The following is a 20193-nucleotide window of genomic DNA, read 5'->3' as shown; positions in this document are numbered from 1 at the left end:
TAATACAGTTCACAGCTTGAAGGATGTTTTCTTTTGTGACTGATGATTAGCAGGGATCTGGGTTTTCCATTCCCCACGGAAAAACGGAGTAAACCGTGGGTTTCATCTTTTAGCAGAGGCAAATGTGGATTTCTCGTTTTACCAGAGAAATCTGTGGATTTTGCACTTTTGCAAAGAGCTCTCTACAGGCCATGTTCTTTGGAGTGCCGGGTTGCACATGCTGGGCTGCGGAGGCCCTGGGGGAGGGCAGCAGGGCAGGAGCCCAAGCTTGAAGCAGGCAGCTCGCAATCCCTGCCCCGTGCGCAGATCTGGGGGGCATGGGTGTCCCCTGTTTGTCCCCCAGAAGTGCAAACTGTGGCAGGGAGCAGGCCTGAACTACCCAAGCCTACAGTGGGCAGGCAGCAGGGCCAAGGCCAAGACTACAAAATCCAATGTAACCAATCCCAAACATTCAGCGAAAACCTATTTAAAATAAAAGAATAAAATAAAAATAAAAGACAACAAGAGACATCCAAGTTCTTTTTTGTTTGTTCTTAGTATTTTAACAAGGACTTGTAAAAAACAAAAACCTCTCTGAACTTTGTTCTACTGCTCCTAATATGTAGTAGTTTCAGATACCAGCACAACTTCAGGCATTGCATTTTCAAGATGAGAAATGAGAATTTAACTCTAAAATTCTCATCTGTATCAGTGCAATAAATACATAGTGCTGCTATTGAAGTGCATAGGTAATTGTTTTCTCAGTGTTGAGGGGAGGCAGAAATCACTGGCATGGATTTCCCACCCACCCAAAGAACAAAAAACACACCAAGCAAAGTCCCTTACATTCCTCATTTCTCAAAATGACTTTCAGAAGCTGCAGGAGCTCCAACTCAGAAAGTAAAAAGTTTGTGGGAATAAGAATTTGCAAGTCAGGGAAAAAAAAGAAATAGGAACAACATAGATACAAACAAAATCCAGCTTGCAGAAAAAAGTCAGTGGTTTTCAATCATTGGGAGTGCTCTTGTCCCCAGTGAGAATACAGATACGAATACAGGAATTTTAACTTGCCAAATGGACTGTTTCAGTTCAAAGAGATAAAGAAGTACATCTTTGAAATACTGTTTCTGACACACCAACCCTGTGTCAGATCCACGAAGGGCTTCACAGCAAACAGACAAGTACATTTCCTGAGATGCTCTGTTCTTCGCATCACTCAGGTAAGGCTGTATTTTATTTGACCAAACAAAAATTGGAGTTATATTTATTCAGTTACTTATTTTTCCTCTCTTAAACACAGTAAACAGTTATTAAGAGGCTGAACATTTTGCTATGGAAAACCACTCACAACACCTACATCCCAACTTCATTTTTAGCTAAGCCAGCCTAAATCCACAGCAGCTCTGTTTCAATTAATAGAACATCTACAGCTCTTACAGTTACTTAGAGAGAAGCAAGTGATCCTAGAACTCCAGCTGCACTCTTGCCATCTGTCCCCACAAGCTCATTTAATTTGAATTTTCTACTGCTCGATGCCATAGGCAAAGTATCAAGGAACTAGGCCCCTATTTGCCAAGTATATCGTTGGTACCTAGAACTCTGACCACAGCCCAAGACATTTCTAAAATCCATACTGCAGATAGAGTTCAGGCATTTCTATTCAGTGTCCTTCAGTCCCAAATATGTTGCATCTTCCACCATTGTGACCAACAGGATCAAATCACAGCTACCAGCATGATGGTGCGAATACAGCTATGGTTACCCCATGTAGGGTCTGATTTTACAGCCCTTGGACAGGAATGTTGCTGACAAGGATAGACAGCACATCTACACATGCATTAATGCACCTTTTTTAATGCACATTAGATTTAGTACCTCCCATGAGAGGTACTAAATTAATGCACATTAGGATGTGCTGATGCACAATAGCACGTTTGCACACTTTTTAGTGACAGTGTGCAATAGACTTACTGTGCATTAGTGCAGCGTCATTTTTTTTACGTGACACTATGATGTGCAGTAAAATAGTCTACTGAGTATTAAAGTGCATGTATAGGCATGTCCTGAATTTTTCATCCCTATACGGACCACAGAGCCTGACATAAGCGTTCAAAAAACAGCATAGCACAGAAGAAGTATTTCAACCACCCAGGGTACAGACCAAAGCTTTTCTGCCAGTATTTTTAGCACCCAGAACTACTCAAAGTAAAGTCTGCCTGGAGCAGGCTCCTACCTCTTTGGCATCTGGTATAGTCCTGCCTCCATTCTCCCTCTTGAGTGGTGTCTCCAGTTGCAGGGTTTTCCTGGTTTTCTGGCCAGAGCCTGCAATGCGATGCTGTGGCTAGTAAAGTGACCAAAATGCTGGCTTGCATCCATAGATGCTTCTCAAGCAAATCCCGGGACGTCATTCTCCCCTTGTACTCGGCCTTGGTGAGGCCGCAGCTGGAGTACTGAGTCCACTTTCAGGCCACACAATTCAAAAAGGATGTGGAGAAGCTTGAGAGAGTCCAGAGGAGAGCCACACACAGGATCAGAGGTCAGGAAAACAGATCTTATGACGACAGGCTGAGAGCCATGGGGCTCTTTAGCCTGGAAAAGCGCAGGCTCAGGGATGATCCGATGGCCACCTATAAGTTTATCAGGGGTGACCACCAGTATCTGGGGGAACGTTTGTTCACCAGAGCACCCCAGGGGATGATGAGGTTGAATGGTTATAAACTCCTACAAGACCGTTTCAGGCTGGACATAAGGAAGAATTTCTTTACTGTCCGAGCCCCCAAGGTCTGGAACAGTCTGCCAGCGGAGGTGGTTCAAGCACCTACTTGAACACCTTCAAGAGCAAATCGGATGCTTATCTTGCTGGGATCCTATGACCCCAGCTGACTTCCTGCCCTTTGGGCGGGGGGCTGGACTTGATTTTCTGTGGTCCCTTCCAGCCCTGATGTCTATGAAATCCGTAGTTTTTTGGGTGAAAGGAGCAGGTGTCCCAAACAAACCCATACCCTCCTCTCTATACTAGGGGGATGCAGGGAAGAATACTCCTGCTTCTAGACAGTTCTGCCTTGAGCCTACTCAAGGCTCAGGCTCAGGCTCAGGCCCCTACTGTGTTGTTGTATGACTTTCTCTCACTTCTAAGGTCCTGGTCCTGGTCCTGGTCCTGGGCCCTGTTCCTTTCCTTATCTACCTCTACACCCCTTTGCCAACTCTTTTCCATTACCCTTCCCGGGCTGTCCCTCAGCTCTCCCAGTGCACAGTATGCTACAGACTTGCTTGCTCCCTTGCTTTGAATGAAGACTACTCAACCATTGAAACCCTCTCAGGAACTCTTCCTTCTGAGAATTAATCCTCCCAGAATCCCCTTGTTCTCTAATGAGCCAAGGCCAAGACAGGCTTAGCCACTTGCCCCCTTAAGGGGCAGCAGGCACTGTAAAATTACCACAGGTGTGACCTTTAGGGAACATATTCTGAGCAGGTGTGAATGTGTGTGACCCTATTAACTTTACCAGAGCTATGTCTATTGAAATAATGCTAACTCAGGCTTGGGTCCTTTTTTGCATAATACAATTAGCTTGCTCACAATTATAGTATTTAACTGTCACTTTGTCAGCCAACCTTTGCTAATATTAAGGGTGTTCAGCAATGAAGAAGTCACCATTTTGAGTCCATTTCTGGTTCTCAGCTGTTATTTTTCTGATTCAAATTTAAAAGGCAAATGCAAGAGATTGGGAGAGGAGGTTTTTAAAATAAAACATTGAAAATGGCCTGACTGCATTCCTCAGTAATTTTTACATGTCCTTTTATTCATGTGAAACAAAGGCTTCTACCAGGGAGATTGAAGGCTCCCACAAAATGAATTCAATTTAAGCTTGCCCTTTGGAAGTACTGTCAACTCATTTCCTGTGCTTTTGAAATAAAGGCCTCCAGTGGAAATGTTCAGCAGCTATTGCATATTTCTATGTGGTTTCTTTGTAGTATTGAACCTTCAGCAACTTGCACAGAAAGCAACTATTTTAGAGCACACTCTTATAGACACACATTAAAAATATCTCTTAACTGTGTTGAAGCCCAGGAGACTGAAAACAAAGAAACTACTGCTCCTAAGTACCATCTCCTTAATGGTGCAGTAATGGAAACTTCTGCAGGTAGTAAGTAAGGGTTTCTTGAGGTCCTGAAATATTTTATGCATCAGGATTTTAACTCTCCCTGTCATTTTGTCAGTCAATGCAATGAGTGATAAAATATCCTCTTTAACAGTCTTAAGGGGACAGTTCCCTCTTGTTTAATCCTTGTTGCTTTTCACTCTGCCTGTCATTACTGCACAGACGACTTGATTCTCTTGAGGGGACCCTGTTTTGTTCCTGTATTTATCTCAATTATACAGGGCGAAAAATGGTTTTCATGTATGGTTTGCATGCAAGAGAGTTCCAATGACATCGACCAAATGGAGTGTCAAGGAGGAACAAGTGAAAACTTGTTTGGATCAGAGCTTGGGGAAGGAAGCTCCATTTTTGTTTTACAAAACCTTGTCCTATTTGGAAAACAGAGGCTGGTTCAGGGTCTAAAGGACCAAAGTTAAGCTGTGGTGGTGATGAATGGGGTGAGAGGAAGTACAGATAAACATGCCACTTGTGGGAATCAAGGTATTTTTAAATTCTGCTTTGTAAACCTTCTTCAGTTAAGACTGGGTTCCCCTCTGTTCAGCAATGAGCTGAATGGGTATAATATAAAGCTTTTGGTCTGGGGTCTCATCTGCAGTGTGAATGAATGGAAGGAGGATATTAAACCAACATGAGATGAGACCATGGATGTCTTAACACAGACATTACACTGAGCCCCATAGTTCCCTCTACCATTTTGCTTCAGTGAGGCTTGCCTTACTCCAACTTGATAACTGTTGATGTCACTGGTGCAGGAGTGGATCCTTCAAATGTCAGTGAATGGGACTAAAGGATTTAGTTCATTTCAAAAGCAAAAAGACAACCTTGAACTACTGTGGCTTGTAGCAAAGTGTTTAATAAAGTACAGTATCAGAAACAATATTCTAATAGAAAAACTTGTAATGTGAATTCTGTATATTTTGTACTTGTTACACCTATCTGTGATCCTTCAGAATGTGAAAGACATTTGCTGTATCTAGCAGAAATACAAACAACAACATAGAAAAGAATTGTCTGTGATAGGAAAACTAGTGACGTTTAGGGATGGAAAAGATTTTCCCTATTTGTTGGTAGATAAAATGCTGTCAGAGTATGGCCTGCTGATCACCACCAAGCATTAGTAGCCAACTTCCAATTGGCAATTTACTGTGTTGCCTTTCCCAAATAGATACGAAGCCACAGTGCTACATGTAGCTCTGATTACTCACGTTGACCTTCATTTAATACAAGCCACAGTGTTTCTGCAGTGCAGGAAGGTGCATCAAGTTGGCCCTGTCTTTCTTGTCATGTCATTTTATGAGAGGTGATATAACTGATAGAACTTGACTTTATGTTCCACCAATCAAACCAGCACTCAAAACATTCAAATAATAAGCTTGGCTGACTTCAGTCAGAGTGAGAAACAAATTCAGCTTGAAAAACCACTGCCTTAAAATGCTTTTATACTCACCAAAGTGCTTACCCTGTTCTTCGGGTTTTACTTGTGGTGACTTAAATAGGACTACATCTGTGAGTGACCAATACTGAGCAGAAGTAACAGCTGCAGAATTGGCTCAAATGCAAAATAATCTGCACTGGAGCTGGTTGAAGGCAAGACTTACATTTTTGGAAAAAATTCCTGAAAAAAAGTCACTGTTTTTAATTGAAATTTTGCAAAAGTTCACTGATTTTTTTGGAACTGTGACGTGTAACCATTTTAGAGCAGCTCTACTGAAGACACCAATCTCATGTTGGCTGAGTGATTTAGCCTTTTTTATAATATCAGACCAATCAGACCCCTGTACAGACTCCTGACAGGACCTCAACCCTTGAAAAAAAAAAGCATTAAAAAGAATCTATAACTCAATATATTAATGGAGGTAGCAAAATTTAAAAAGAAGGAAGGAAAAAGGAAAAATAAGTAGCAGTTGGGGAAAAGAAGACAGAGGCTCTGACATTAGAAGATAAAATGCTTACACCTCCCAGATCAAAACTGACAGCCCTGATGTCTCAGAAAACCAAATGGAATGTAATATTTCCAGTTTATTTTTCAAATAAGACAATGAATTGACCCCCAAACTACTGATGAGACGGTAATGGCTTTTGAAGCCCATACAGAGGGAGAAGGGGCTAAATTGTCTAGGGAAACTTAGAGAAAGGATGAGAAGAAGACAAAGATCATATGCTTCTACAAGAAAATGTATTCTGTGGCCAAAGGTTACATCGCCTATGTTTCCCAACATTTTTTTTAAGTGGTTTTACTCTGTTTCCACTAGTGACCCCTATTACTTCCTAATTACTCATGTCCAGGTGTGTGGAAGCAGGCTCCGCTGTGCTGCTTATATCCCTGAAGGCACTTGCCCACCCACATACTACTTAGCCTTTGATCGTAAACACTGTTAAAGCTTATTGCTGTCATGTCCAATTGATGTTTGTAGGTGGTAATGTTTTGTGGGATGAAAACCTTTTGTCCTTATTCACAAGAGAGGTAGGAAAATAAGGAGATAAGTAGTCTCTTTTGTGACAGGATCACAATTTTGGGCTGGGCCGAAGTATGTTCTGTCCACAACAAGGCTAGGATTTACCTGTAGTCAGGTTATCTGACCTAAGCAATCACAGCACACCCTGGATTTCAGCAGTAATGTCAAATGGGTGATAAGCTCAAGCAGTAAAGAGGAGGGCAGGGAACTGGACTTCTTCAGGAGCCAGAACTCAGTCCTGCTCAAGGTAAGATTCACCACCACTCCCAACTTCCAGACCCAAGGCAAATCTAACTTCTTTGCCTCAGCTTTCCCTCCACAAATTCTTCACGCGCACAACTCACCCACTCGTACTGAAACACAAAATGTCCTTAAAACCTAATCCTTATAAATCCTATAAGCTGAGAAGAGGAATAGAAACTCTGCTTTCTTGTATTTTCTATATTGGAATCCTTGAGAGCCTCTAAAACATTATGCTGTTGGTGGCCAGAGACATACTCCCCCATAGTGCCGAAGTATAGGATACTGCCCAGTGCAGGTCAGAGGTCAGCAAGTAGTCCTACAACTCCCACTCAAGTCCATTTGAAAATTAGGCCGCATGCTCCTCAGCACATCACACCTCTAACTGCAAGTTCCTCCCATCATCATTTGATTTGCTTTATATTTTTTTTCTTAGAAATTAACAGCTATTTACAGGCTAGTTAGTCATGAATTCAGCTGTTTATACATGCACAAAAAACAAATAGTGTCAAAAGGGTGCACAAAAGACCTACGAATGGTGTCAGTGCCTCTGCTGTAGTTAACTGTGGAAACACTGAGAAAACAACTTTCCCTTTATCACCTATGTCAGAGGGAATTGCAGTGTCAGAGGAGCATTAGCTAGTTAATAACCATATATGAAAGGAGGGGCAATACTGAATGCACAAATACAAACAGACATCAAAAGTAATGCTAGACCAGTGACTTAAGACCAAAACATTCTAGGCATGAAATATTAAGACTAATGAAAAGTTTAATATGTAAATTATTTCAAATATTTATTTGGAGAACTAATAACTGGAATTCATTGTCTAATAATGCCCTTTACAAGTACTTATAGTAGCATCTATGGAAAACTAATGTACTGGGAACAAACAGTCGCATTAAAACAGTTTTCCTACAAAATCTACTAGTTTATCTACTGGGGCAAATCAATGCAAACTGTAAGTTAAGGGAACATTATGTGAATATTTACCCTGTTAAATATAAATTGGATATCAGAATTTGGCCATGGGGATGTTTTTTATGTAGGAAAGTACAGTGTGCAGTCAGTGTACATTTGTGTGTAGAAAAGATTCAGTATGATGCAAACAGAGCACTTTCTAATGATACCTTCAAAATAACAGATTTTAGGTCACTGAGCTAGGAGTGGGTGAAGCTATCCTATAGTTTCCTAAGTGTTCAGCAGACACCATTCTTCCTGTGTTTTTACAGGCTGCTATAAATGCGCTTGATCACATCTGCCTCTTCTTTGTCCAGGATGCCTTTGTCCACATAAGCATCTGCTTGCTCATCGATGAAGTCTCGCAGTTTGGAAAGATCATAATCTGGAAAACACAAATTCATTAACACAATGAGCCTTTGCCACAAAAAAAATTCAGCTATGAAAGACTATAAATATTTACTCTGTAAATATTACCTATCCAGTCCAAGAAAAAAATGGGATTCACTACAAGTAAGACTTGTCACAACAATAAAAGCTGCCTCTGCCCAAAGCCCTGAGAGTGCAGCTAGTATTATTCATCTGCCTTTCATGCTTAGTAATTGTTTTTTCCCCCCAAGGGCAGAGATTTAGTGTGCTGGAAGACTGTATCCAGAAGCCCTTAACACCCTATTATTTTCATAGTTTTATGGTTTTCACAGAAAAAGCTAAATTGACCATCTCCTATTTGTAAAAAAAAAAAAAAAAACCTCACAGAATTTGTGAAGTTCAACTCTCTGCCACTTTTTCATTTCCTACCAACATCCCTTACTGAGAACTGACAAGAAATTCAAGAAATGAGCTCACTGCAATTGTCTGGAAGGTATAATTATTCATCTTTGACAGGCTAGAGCAGAATATTTTCCTGATTTAAAAAATATTGCAATGAGTTGTCCTTACATGTCAATCGCTAGTACAAGCATTGAATGATCCTTTTAATGTTATGCTGCACTGTTAAATGATAAATGCAGGTGCATAAAACCAGTGAATATGCAATTGTAAAACATAATATAGCCTGAACTCAACTGAACAAAACTTTCCTATGGGGAATAATGTCATTGTTTTCCATGAAAAGGCACTAATCCTACAAAGGAAGGTAAAAAGCTTGCCCTGGAGAACCAATGGACAAATTTAACTCTGACAATAGCTTTAATATACTAATGCATACATGCATACAAGCTTTCATTTATGTAATTTCTGCATAAACTTCAATGCTAGATTTGGAACAATCCTCCCTACCCAGCATGGAGGAGCAGCCTTGAGAATCCCAAAGTTTAAAATGTTTAGGGTAATCTTAATTTTTTCATATAAACGCGTTCGTGTTTGGATTTTACTTTGTGAATGATTTATTCCATAGACAGGACCACAAGAAAAAATTGTGATTTGTTTAAATATGTATTATCATATAAATATGAATTAAAGATTTCTTCCTCAAACTGTACGCTATTTACACAATAGACCATAATAGCTTTTTCTATCTTGGTATGGCTGAATGCACAAGGATGGACAATGTGCAGAGAGGCATTATAAAGCAGACTGATTTATTCAATAGATTTTGTAAAAATAATAGAAGCCATGGGAATTACAAGTGAACAGGGCCAAAAAGAAGGGACTAGCCTCCTGTTGGCTGCCAAAAAGAAGGGACTAGCCTTTTGGACTCCTAGACTGATATTCTGGCCCCATGGAAGTCGATAGGAGTTTTGCCATTCACTTTAATGTAGTCAAGGTTTCACTCCTGGTCTGTTAGTGACTTTTCGGTAGGTCAATAAACTAATTTATCTGCCCCCTCAATGAACCCATCTAAATAACAGGATGGTAATATTTACCTAGTTAAAAGAAGTACTGTGAGGTTTTATTAAAGTTTGGAAAATGTTTTTAGATTCTCAGATAAAAGTATCAAGACAGTGCAAATTATAAGCATGTTATATATATATTATAATTTATGAATAACCAGCTTGCTACAAGCCTTTCCTTTTTCATCATGAACTTATTAGTGTGCCTCTGAGTTGCACTCTACCTGTGACCACCCTGGCACTTAACTAAATCAGATGGATGAATACTTCATAACCTTGGCTTGCAGTAAAGTGAGAATACAGAAAGGACACAGTTACAGAGAATTTTCTGGAGAAATAAAAGTAAAGTATCAAAAGAAGTGAATTTGAAGATGTCTGGTGAAGCCCCAATGCTTAGATCAAAGGGCCAAAGGCAGCCTTCATTTAAAAGTAGCATGACTGTGATGAAGTTTCACCAGAGCTGAATGAGACCAACAGATATCAGTTAACATGGGAGGCCAGAGGTAGGACATATTCTCCTTTTATGTGGAACAGTTACTGGTAGTAACTGAATAAATATAAAAGGAACTGGTGCCCAGGTAGCATGAATTTCACATCTGTATTGGGTTTCAATGCTAAATTCCACATCCATCTTCTCAGAAACAGCACTTGATTACCATAAAACATTTAACGAGGTCAAAGAAGAGTGGACTACTTTGCATATATTTATAGCTACAAATTGAAATGTACCAGAGGAAAAAGCCTGAATTTAAGAAAAAATGTGTGTCATATTTTTGGAAAATATAGCATAAAATTAAAGATATGATCTATGAAATCAGTCATTACTTTCGCATAATCTCCAGCGAGGTCAGTAGAATCACTGTGCATGTAAAAGGCAGTGGAATTAGGCATTTGAGTACTATATTCTCCAAGGCTAGGGACAGACATTCAAAAAGCCTGAGCTCGAATTGTTTCAATCTTTGCAGGTTAGTCTAACCTGGCTAGGCTAAATCAGCTTTGTAACCACATAGACATCCTAGAAATGCAGGCACATGCCTGCAGTGGCTCAAGCTAGAAGCCAGGGGGCGCTAGAGCAACCCTTCCTTCCCTTGCACAGGGCTAAGCTGGGTGGGGGGCGTGGCCTGGCTGGGGCAGGATGCTCTCATTAGGGAGGGTTCCCCCACTTCTGACCAGCCCAGCAGGGAATTGATAACACAGTATCTTTCCCCAAACTCAGTATTTATCATCCAAGTAAGAAAACAATAGAAGGACATTACGAGCTATCTATTGATTCTGCATTGACTGTAGCCAGCATGTGGTCTGCTACCTAATGCTGTGTGTCTGTGTAAGGCAGAGGGGACTGGGAAATCCCTGCTTATCAGGGAGTGGTGAGTGGAAGGGGTTTCAAACCACCAGAAAAGGTGGTTTGAAACCAGTCTCCAGGTTCTCCTGCTCATGGGGCCTTGCAGGAACTATTTAGTTCCCAGTACGAGAGAGCTGAACAGACTAACCTGGTTGCATTCTACAATCAGGTCACAAAATACTTGGATGCAGGTGTTGCGGTAGACATGGTCTTTCTGGACCTTAGGAAGGCCTTCAACACTGTTTCTCACCCCATTCTCATTAAAAAAATAGGCAACTGTGGTGTTGATGCCTACACGGTCAGATGGGTGGCAAATTGGCTGGAAGGCTGCACCCAGAGAGTGGTGGTGGATGGGTAATTTTTGATCTGGAGGGATGTGGGCAGTGGGGTTCTGCAGGGCTCAGTCCTCAGGCCTGCACTGTTCAACATCTTCATCAGTGACTTGGACAAGGGGGTGAAAAGCAGGTGCAGGTGCTTTTCAAATTCACAGTGTCCAAATTCACAGGTGCTTTTCAAATTCACTGTGTCCAAATTCACAGATGACACTAAGATGTGGGGAGAAGTGGGCATGTTAGAGGAGAGGGACAGGCTGCAACTAGATCTGGACAGGTTACAGGGGTGGGCGGATGAGAACAGGATGGGTTTCAATACTGACAAGTGCAAGGTGATGCACCTGTGGAGGAAGAACCAGCAGCATACCTACAAGCTGGGGAGCTCTCTTCTCATCAGTGCAGAGACAGAAAAGGATCTTGGAGTCATTATTGATTCCAAGATAAATATAGGCTGCCAGTGTGAGGATGCGGTCAGCAAGGCTAACCGCACCTTGTCATGCATCCACAGAAGCATCCCGAGTAGGTCCAAGAATGTGATCCTCCCCCTCTATGTGACATTGGTCAGGGCGCAGTTGGAGTACTGATGCAGCAAGGCAGACCCTATGAGGGGAGGCTACGGAACCTGAACCTGGTTAGCCTCCACAAGAGAAGGCTGAGAGGGGATCTGGTGGCCATCTATAAACTGGCCAAGGGGGAACAGCAGGCAATGTTCCCCTGAGCACTACTGGGAGAAACAAGGAATAATGGCCATAAGTTGATGGAGACTAGATTCAGGCTAGATATCAGGAAGCACTACTTCACAGTCAGGGCAGCTAGGATCTGGAACCAACTTCCAAGGAAAGTGGTGCTCGCTCCTACCCTGGAGGTCTTCAAGAGGAAGCTAGACAATCACCTAGGTGAGGTTGTTGGACCCCAGCACTCTTTCCTGCCCATGGCAGGGGGTTGGACTTGATGATCTGCTCAGGTGCCTTCTGACCCTACCAACTATGAAACTATGAACATATCCTTAAGGGGCCACACACTTCAGCTTTATGAGCCACTGACTGATTTGAGTGGGAAGTTTGCTTGACTAAAGGCACCAGGCACTAATTTGATTAGAACAATATATGTCTCCAAAATCTGCACTCACTTTTACATTAGTATTTGCAACTGCAGGATCACTTGCATAGACTGTGTTTTCAATTACTAGGGAATAAATGCTAATTGAAATTACTACTTTAAGATGTTATCCTACTTTGACTAATTTGCATATTGTTGCATTTTTCTCTAAGAAAAAAGTCTGTTATGTGATATGTCTAATTACAGTAATATTCTATTACTTGTGTAACCCAGGCGGTACTCCAAGAGGTACCCCTTCTCCAATTGAAGGGATCAAAGCAGGTGCACAAATGCTGTGGGAGGTGTAGGGACTCTCCTCCCCCTGTAGAGCAGAGCCAGACCACCAATGGGGACTTAACCATATACCTTTCAATACTGGGAACATAACAGGCATAAATCAGATGGTACAGTGGACACTACAATGCCCCAAGGGGGGAGGATTCAACAAAGGTTAGACACTTACAATCACTGACAAAAAACAGGGTTAACAAAATATAAAACACAAACAGCAGAACAAACAATCTGGGTTGGTGAAATATAAAAAGGCGCAAAATGCAAAATGTCAAATGACAAGGAAATATAGGGCCTTGATACCTGGAGGGGGAGAAAAACACAATGGCCCCTTTCCACTGCAAAAAAGATTTGTTTCTTGTTATCTCACTCACCCCAAATCACTTCAGCTAGGACTTGAACCCAGATCTCCCATGTGATAAGCAGGAACACCACCACACAGCCACCACTGGTAGCATTATGCTAGCTTGCTAGGGGTCTTGTTGGAAACAGAGCTGGGAACCTCTCAGGTCACTGCTCAGAGCCTTCCTGGAGCAGGGAAGGCCTCTCCTGCTGGCTGCAGCCTCTCGTAGGGGATCTTGGAGCCCAGTGGGGAGCCTCTCCTGCTGACTGCATGCCGCGCTGCTGGGGGTCCCACTGCTGCCTGCAGGTCCTGCTCTTTCAGGCTCTTCTGGGGCACTGCTTCTGCCCCACTGGCTCAGCTCTTGCCAGCTCTGTGAAGCTCCTTCCTTGTTGTCCCTCGCTGGTCTCTCCTGAGTCAGCCCATGCTGCCCCTTTTATCTCCCTCCAGGTGACCCAAGGGGCCAATCAGGGGACACGGGGGGGGGTGATTGGTGCGGAAAGGGAATCCCAAGTCCTCCAATCATCTTTTGCCCTTTCAAAACCCCTGGGCTAGGTTACTGCCAGCTAGCCCGTCACATCCTCCCCGGCGGAACCCTTCACCATCCCTGGTGAAGCACAGGCCTCAGCCTGGGGGACTATGGACCCAAGGCGCAGCTATGTGGACCACCCCCCGGCACGTCTGGGGCATTGCAGGTGAAGCGACAGACTGGTCGAAGCTCCTGCCTTGGTCGTGGGGTGCGGTCTGGGGCAGGACTCCATGAGGGCTCCAGTGGCTCAGGTTCCCTCTCACTGGAGGAGTCTGCCCCACTGGCATGTAAAGGCGTGGGGATGCTTTCTCCTTTGGTCTTGCCAGGCAGGGCCCCACCAGCAGCAGTCCCTGTCTCCCCTTTGCCCTGAGGAATGGCAGGTCCTAAGCTTGGGTAAAAGTCAGCAGGGTACCACCAGAGTCCAAGTCCTCCGGGGGAGTTGCAGGTACAACTGCCATCTGGGTGGTATGAGGCCTCCTTCTATGGGGAGACCTAGGTCTCTCTTCTCGTGGCTCTCTCTCGGGTGGAGGGGGCCCCACCAATTCGCCAATAGGCAGCAGGAAGTTCCAGTGGACCATGCGACTTCGACCCAGTCTGGACTCAGGGGAGATTTCATATACTGGGAGGTCTCCCAGTTGTCGCATCACTGTATAGGGTTTAGCCAGCCACTGATCAGCGATTTTGTGTCTCCCAGTTAGCCCCAGGTTTCGCAGCAGCACCTGTTTTCCTTCTTGTAACCCCTGCTCACACATGCGAGCATCATAAAGCTGCTTATGGCGTTGCTGGTTTCTTCCAGCAGTTTCGGCTGCCAGTCGGTGCACATGACAGAGACGGTTCTGAAGCTGTTGTGCATATTGACCACGAGTCAAATGTTGTTGGTAGACTCGTTCTACCTCAAAGCACAAATCTATGGGTAACCAGGGCTCCCTTCTGAACATGAGTAAATATGGACTGACCCCTGTTGCATCATTCCTAGTGGAGTTGTAGGCATGCACCAGGTATGCGATGTGCTGGCTCCATGCGGCCTTCTGTTCCTGTTTGAGGGTACCCAGCATATTCAAGACAGTGCGATTGAAGCGCTCAGGTTGGGGATCCCCTTGGGGGTGGTAGGGTGTAAACTTTGATTTCTGTATGACAGCCACTGTCAGTACTTCACGCAACAACCAGCTCTCAAAATTTTGCCCTTGACTGGAGTGGATTCTTGCGGGCAGCCCAAACATGAAGTACTTTTCCCACAGTACTTTGGCAACTGTTCTTGCTGTTTGATCTCATGTAGGGAAGGCCTGGGCATATCGTGTGAAGTGGTCTGTCACAACCAGCACATTCCCCTTTTGGTGCCCCTCCCCTTCTATGGTTAGGAAATCCATGCATATGAGATCCATGGGTTTTGAGCTCTGGATGGTGTGTAGATAGGCAGTTCGAGTGGGCAGGGTCTTTCTCTATACACACCAATCACAGTTTGAGCATTTAGTCCTTACGTCTTCAGCCATTTTGGGCCAAAAGAACCGCTCATGGGCTAGAACCAGAGTGCGCTCCACCCCCATGTGCCCGAAGTTATCATGTAAGGCCCATAACGCAAGGGCTTTATACTTCCGAGAGAGGACCAGATGCCAATATTTCCATCCTTCTGGGTCCTGCACCTCCTGATGTATCACTCCATCAAACAAGCGAAGCCTTTCCCACTCCCTCAACAGGAGGTGGGCTGCTCAGGTAGCATTATTAAGGGTCACGGGGCAGGTATTCCTTGATCTCCAGGCACACAGCACCTCTCGCACATCTGGGTCCTGTTCTTGCACCATCCACCATTCTGTGGCTGTGACTTGGGGCAATGAAGAGGGAGTCAGCGTGGTGTATTGAACCCAGGCCTATGGGATCCCCTCAGGGGGCAACCCCCACACCTCAACCATGCAAACAGTACTTTTCCTCATCCCCACAGTGTCTTGTATCTGCAGGTCACAAATGGTCTTCACTGTCTCAGAGCTCCAAACACTTCCGGGGTTGCTGGGGAGTTGTCGAGACAGGGCATCAGCATCCATGTTCTTTCGTCCCGCTCAATAGCGCAGGCTGAAGGTGTAGTTGGCTAGTGCTGCAATCCAGCTTTGGCTGGTCGCATCCAACTTGGCGCTGGTGAGTACATAGGTAAGGGGATTATTGTCTGTCTACACCTGGAAGGTAGTCCCCTACAGATAGTCCCAGAATTTCTCAGTGACAGCCCACTTGAGGGCCAGGAATTCAAGCTTATGTACCGGGTAGTGCGTCTCACTGGGTGACAATCCCCTGCTGGCAAAAGCCACTGGTTGCCAGTGTCCTTCATGTTCCTGGTACAGTACAGCCCCCAGTACTGACAGGCTAGCATCTGTGTGCAAAATAAAAGGGCAGTTGGGATCAGCATATGCCAGCACAGGTGCCCAAGTCAACCGCCGGATCACCTCCTGTAAGGCATCTTCACACCATAAGTCTTACCGTGGACCAAAAGGCTCTGTGGGGCTTCGTGTCGCAGGAAGACCATTTAAGCCATTGTTTTGCCCCTTCTTGTGGAGCGACCTTCCTACCTGGTGTCCGTGAGTTAGGGCATTTAAAGGTCCGGTTATTGTAGCATAGTCTTTAACGAATCGCCGATAGAAACCAGCAAAGCCCAGGAACCTAAAGTTCCTGGGTCGAGACCAGGTGGTCATAGCACTTACTTTCTCTGGATCAGTGCTGACCCCTTCCTGTGATACAATGTGTCCTACGTACTTCACAGAAGCCTGGCAGAACTTACATTTATCAATGGCCAACTTAAGTCCAGCGGTTTCCAGCCAATCGAGTACCCAGAGTAGCCATTCTTTGTGTTCCTCCAGGGTCTTTCCGAAAACAACAATATAATCTAAATAAACCAGTATTTGGGTCATATGCATATCCCCAACCACCTTCTCCATTAGCTGCTGGAAGGTGGCAGGAGCCCCAGGTATCCCTCGAGGCATTCATTCAAACTGATAGAATCCCAAGGGGCAAATAAAAGCAGTCTTCTCTTTGTCCTCTTCCCACAGAGGTATCTGGTAGTAGCCACTGTGGAGGTCTAGTACTGAAAACCATTTGCTCCCTACTAAACAGTCCAAAGCCTCCTGCACCCATGGGACAGTGTATTGATCAGTGATGGTCCGGGCATTCAAAGTCCGGTAATCAATACATATATGGAGTTGGCCGTTCTTCTTCTGCACACTCATAATGGGAGAGGCGTAAGGGCTCTTAGATTCTGTGATGATGCGGTGGTCCATGAGCTCCTGCAGATGACGTCTTACTTCCCCCATCTTAGCGAGGGGAATGCACTGAGACCTTTTGCAAAAGGGTCGTGGGTTGCTCAGATGAATGTGATGCTCCACCCCCTTAGCCTCCCCCACACTCCAGTCATGCAGGGAGAACACATGGGCTCGAGCCCCGAGTTTGTCCCTGAGATGAGCTTTACAGGCTTCAGGCACTGGAGAGTTCCCGAAAAAGAACCTCGAAGGGTCAATTGGAGGGGGGTTTTCCTCTTGCTCAGGGTTCACCACTTCAGCTTCCTTTATTAAGGCCACCTTCTGTCCCGGGTGGACCACAATATCTTTCAAGGTTGGGTTAATCACTATCACTGTAACCAGGTCTTGGTTGAGCCCTTTTGTCTCGATCATGCCATTAGGGACCCTCAGCGTACCCAGTTTCTCTCTCCCGATGGGGGTCTCCACCACCACCAGCAGCTTATTTTTTTCATCCCTCTCAAACCAATTGCATACAGTAGACAAAGCCCATTGGCCCTATGCAGGGACTCGCTGGGGCTTTGCTCCAGAGAAGTGCAGGGTCCCCAAAACCTCAAGGTGACCCATCTCTCTATGCTCCCGTAAGTCATATGCCTCTGAGCACAAGGCATGCAATGTTAACTGTTGTTAGTAATCTGGGCCAGCCTGTTGTTTACAGTAGCAAGCAAGAACCTGGAAAAGGCTGGAGTTGGTCCCTACAATGAGAGTGGCCCCTTTCATCCACCCCAGATCAGGGCACACTAGAGTGATGGTTGACACTTCTTCCTCTACCCCAGCTATTTCAGCAGGGAATTGTAGCCTCACGTTCACATAACCCCTGTAAGGATACTGTTCCTGGCTGAAGTCACAAAGTTACAACCCCATAAGGGGAAGCAAAGGCAGGTGTCTCAGATGTTCCTCATAGAAGGATTCAAATAGGCTGGTAACCTGGGACCTGCTGTCTAGAATGGCCCGGCACAGGTGACCATTCACTACCACGAGGAGCTCTGCACAGGGTCCCACTAGCCCCTTTGGCAGTGAATTTACTGAGGGTAATGTGTGGGAGTCTGTCTGGGTCCGGAGCAGAGCTGACTCCATTGCTCTGCCCCTTCCCCGTTTCCTACTGCCCAGCGCCCTTTTAACCTTTCAAATACCAATTCAGGGTTCTCAGGCTGGGTGCACTCCTGAGCCATGTGCCCTGGCTCCCCACATCTATAGCAGAACCCTGGAGCCCTAGAGTGGTTATGGGGTCGAGGTCCTCCCGAGGCATGAGGACGGGGCAAGGGCTGACCCCTGGGGGGGTTCTGGACACGGCAGCTGCTACTGCTGGAGCCACAGGCTCCTCCTCCACTCCCAACAAGGTGTCCTCATGGAGAGCCACCATTAGTACCCGACCCATGGGTCCTCTCTGGGGGGGAAACATCCTCTGGGACCCACATAGTCTGTTGGAGTCTGGATATCTCTTCCTCTTCACGAATCTCCCGGAGGAGGTGACTGAAGTCAGGTGGGCTGCTCCTGCTCCCCGCTAAGTTGAGGTTCCGGAGTAAGTCTGAGCTATACTGTGCCCCAATACGAATTTGCCGGAGCCATATCTGATTGGCATCAGTGACACTAAGTGCTCCTTGGGTCACCAGGTGTTGTAGCATGGGCTGTAAGTGAAGGATATATGCTGAAAGAGTCTTGCCCTTGCACTGGAAAGTTTCCAGCAATTCGTAGTACGCCCCCCCACTCCCTGTGGGTTGGTCAAAAGCATCCTGAAGGACCTGCACGAATTGCTGGGTGGTGATAGCAGGGTTCCGGTGTTTGGCAGTCCTCACAACTACGAAGGCAGGCTCCCTCAGGACCTCCAGCAGACGGTGTTGCTTATCCTCATCAGGTATTTACCAAGTCAGTAAAGTCTCTTGAATATGGGAGAGCCAAGAGTCAAATCCTTCCTCCCCTGCAGAGACTGGCAGGGTTCCAGAGGAACTCCAGAGTCTCTTATAGGCTGCCTGGTCACCGGAGGAATGGGCCATCTCCCGCAGAATCTGCTGGAAAACCCCCACCCACTCCGGGGTACCTTCAGTACCAGCAGTTTGCCCCCCTGCCCCCTGCACAGTCCCATCACTCCCGGAAGGTACGGCAGACTGGTCGGCATTGGACATGTCTCATGGTGGCTCTCTCTCTCTCTCTCTACAGGGTACACAGCGCTTGAATAATATTCTAGCACCTGCTACGTGGGAATCCCGGACAACCCCACAAAATGTAACCCAGGCGGTATTCCAAGAGGTGCCCCCTCTCCAATTAAAGGGATCAAAACAGGTGCACAAGCGCTGTGGGAGGTGTAGGGACTCTCCTCCCCCTATAGAGCAGAGCCAGACCACCAATGGGAACTTAACCATATACCTTTTAATACTGGGAACATAACAGGCATAAATCAGAGGGTATAGGGGACACTACAGTGCCCCAAGGAGGGAGGATTCAACAAAGGTTAGACACTTAAAAGCATTAACAAAAAACAGGGTTAACAAAACATAAAACACAAACAGCAGAACAAACAATCTGGGTTGGTGAAATATAAAAAGGCACAAAATGCAAAGTGTTAAATGACAAGGAAATATAGGGACTTGGTACCTGGAGGGGGAGAAAACACAATGGCCCCTTTCCACTGCAAAAAAGATTTGTTTCTTGTTATCTCACTCACCCCAATTCACCTCAGCAGGAACTTGAACCCAGACCTCCCACATGGTAGGCAGGAACACTGCCACACAGCCACCACTGGTGGCTCTGCTCCAACCTGCTGGGGGTCTTGACCTTCCTGGAGCCCGGGCCTCATGTCGAGCTGCCCAGCCTCTGACTGGAGGAGCTGGAAGCAGAGCTGGGAACCTCTCAGGTCGCTGCTCAGATCCTTCCTGGAGCGGGGGAGCCTCTCCTGCTGGCTGCAGCCTCTCGTAGGGGATCCTGGAGCCCAGTGGGGAGCCTCTCCTGCCAGCTGCACACCGCGCTGCTGGGGGTCCCACTGCTGCCTGCAGGCCCTGCTCTTTCAGGCTCTTCTGGGGCACTGCTCCTGACCTGCTGGCTCAGCTCTTGCCAGCTCTGTGAAGCTCCTTCCTTGTTGTCCTTCCTTGTTCTCTCCTGAGTCAGCCCACGCTGACCCTTTTATCCCCCTGCAGGTGACCCAAGGGGCAATAGAGACACGGGGGGGGAGGGGGAGTCTCTGGTGCCTGATTGGTGCAGAAGGGGAATCTCAAGTCCTCCAATCATCTTTTAGCCCTTCAAAACCCCTGGGCCAAATCATTACTAGATTGGTGAGGAAAGGGATTCCCAAGTCCTCCAACCATCTTTTGCCCTTTCAAAACCCCTGGGCTAGGTCACTGCCAGCTACCCTGTCACCCTTGTTTAG

General features: G+C 45.7%; 1 protein-coding gene across 1 annotated transcript in view; it reads right to left on the bottom strand.

Moving 5' to 3' along the window:
* Nucleotides 1-7601: 7601 nt before the first annotated feature.
* Nucleotides 7602-20193, bottom strand: part of SCG3 (secretogranin III) — a 54266-nt gene continuing 41674 nt past the window's right edge. The window contains exon 12 of the mRNA XM_090029236.1: nt 7602-8181. Coding sequence (XP_089885362.1) covers nt 8063-8181 — 119 coding nt within the window. The 3' untranslated portion in view covers nt 7602-8062. The remainder of the gene's footprint in view (nt 8182-20193) is intronic.

Source organism: Crocodylus siamensis, chromosome 15 (genome assembly GCF_052110815.1).
Source record: "Crocodylus siamensis isolate JL-2025a chromosome 15, ASM5211081v1, whole genome shotgun sequence".
In the NCBI taxonomy this organism is placed as follows: Eukaryota; Metazoa; Chordata; order Crocodylia; family Crocodylidae; genus Crocodylus; species Crocodylus siamensis.
This window is presented reverse-complemented; position numbering and strand designations above follow the sequence as displayed.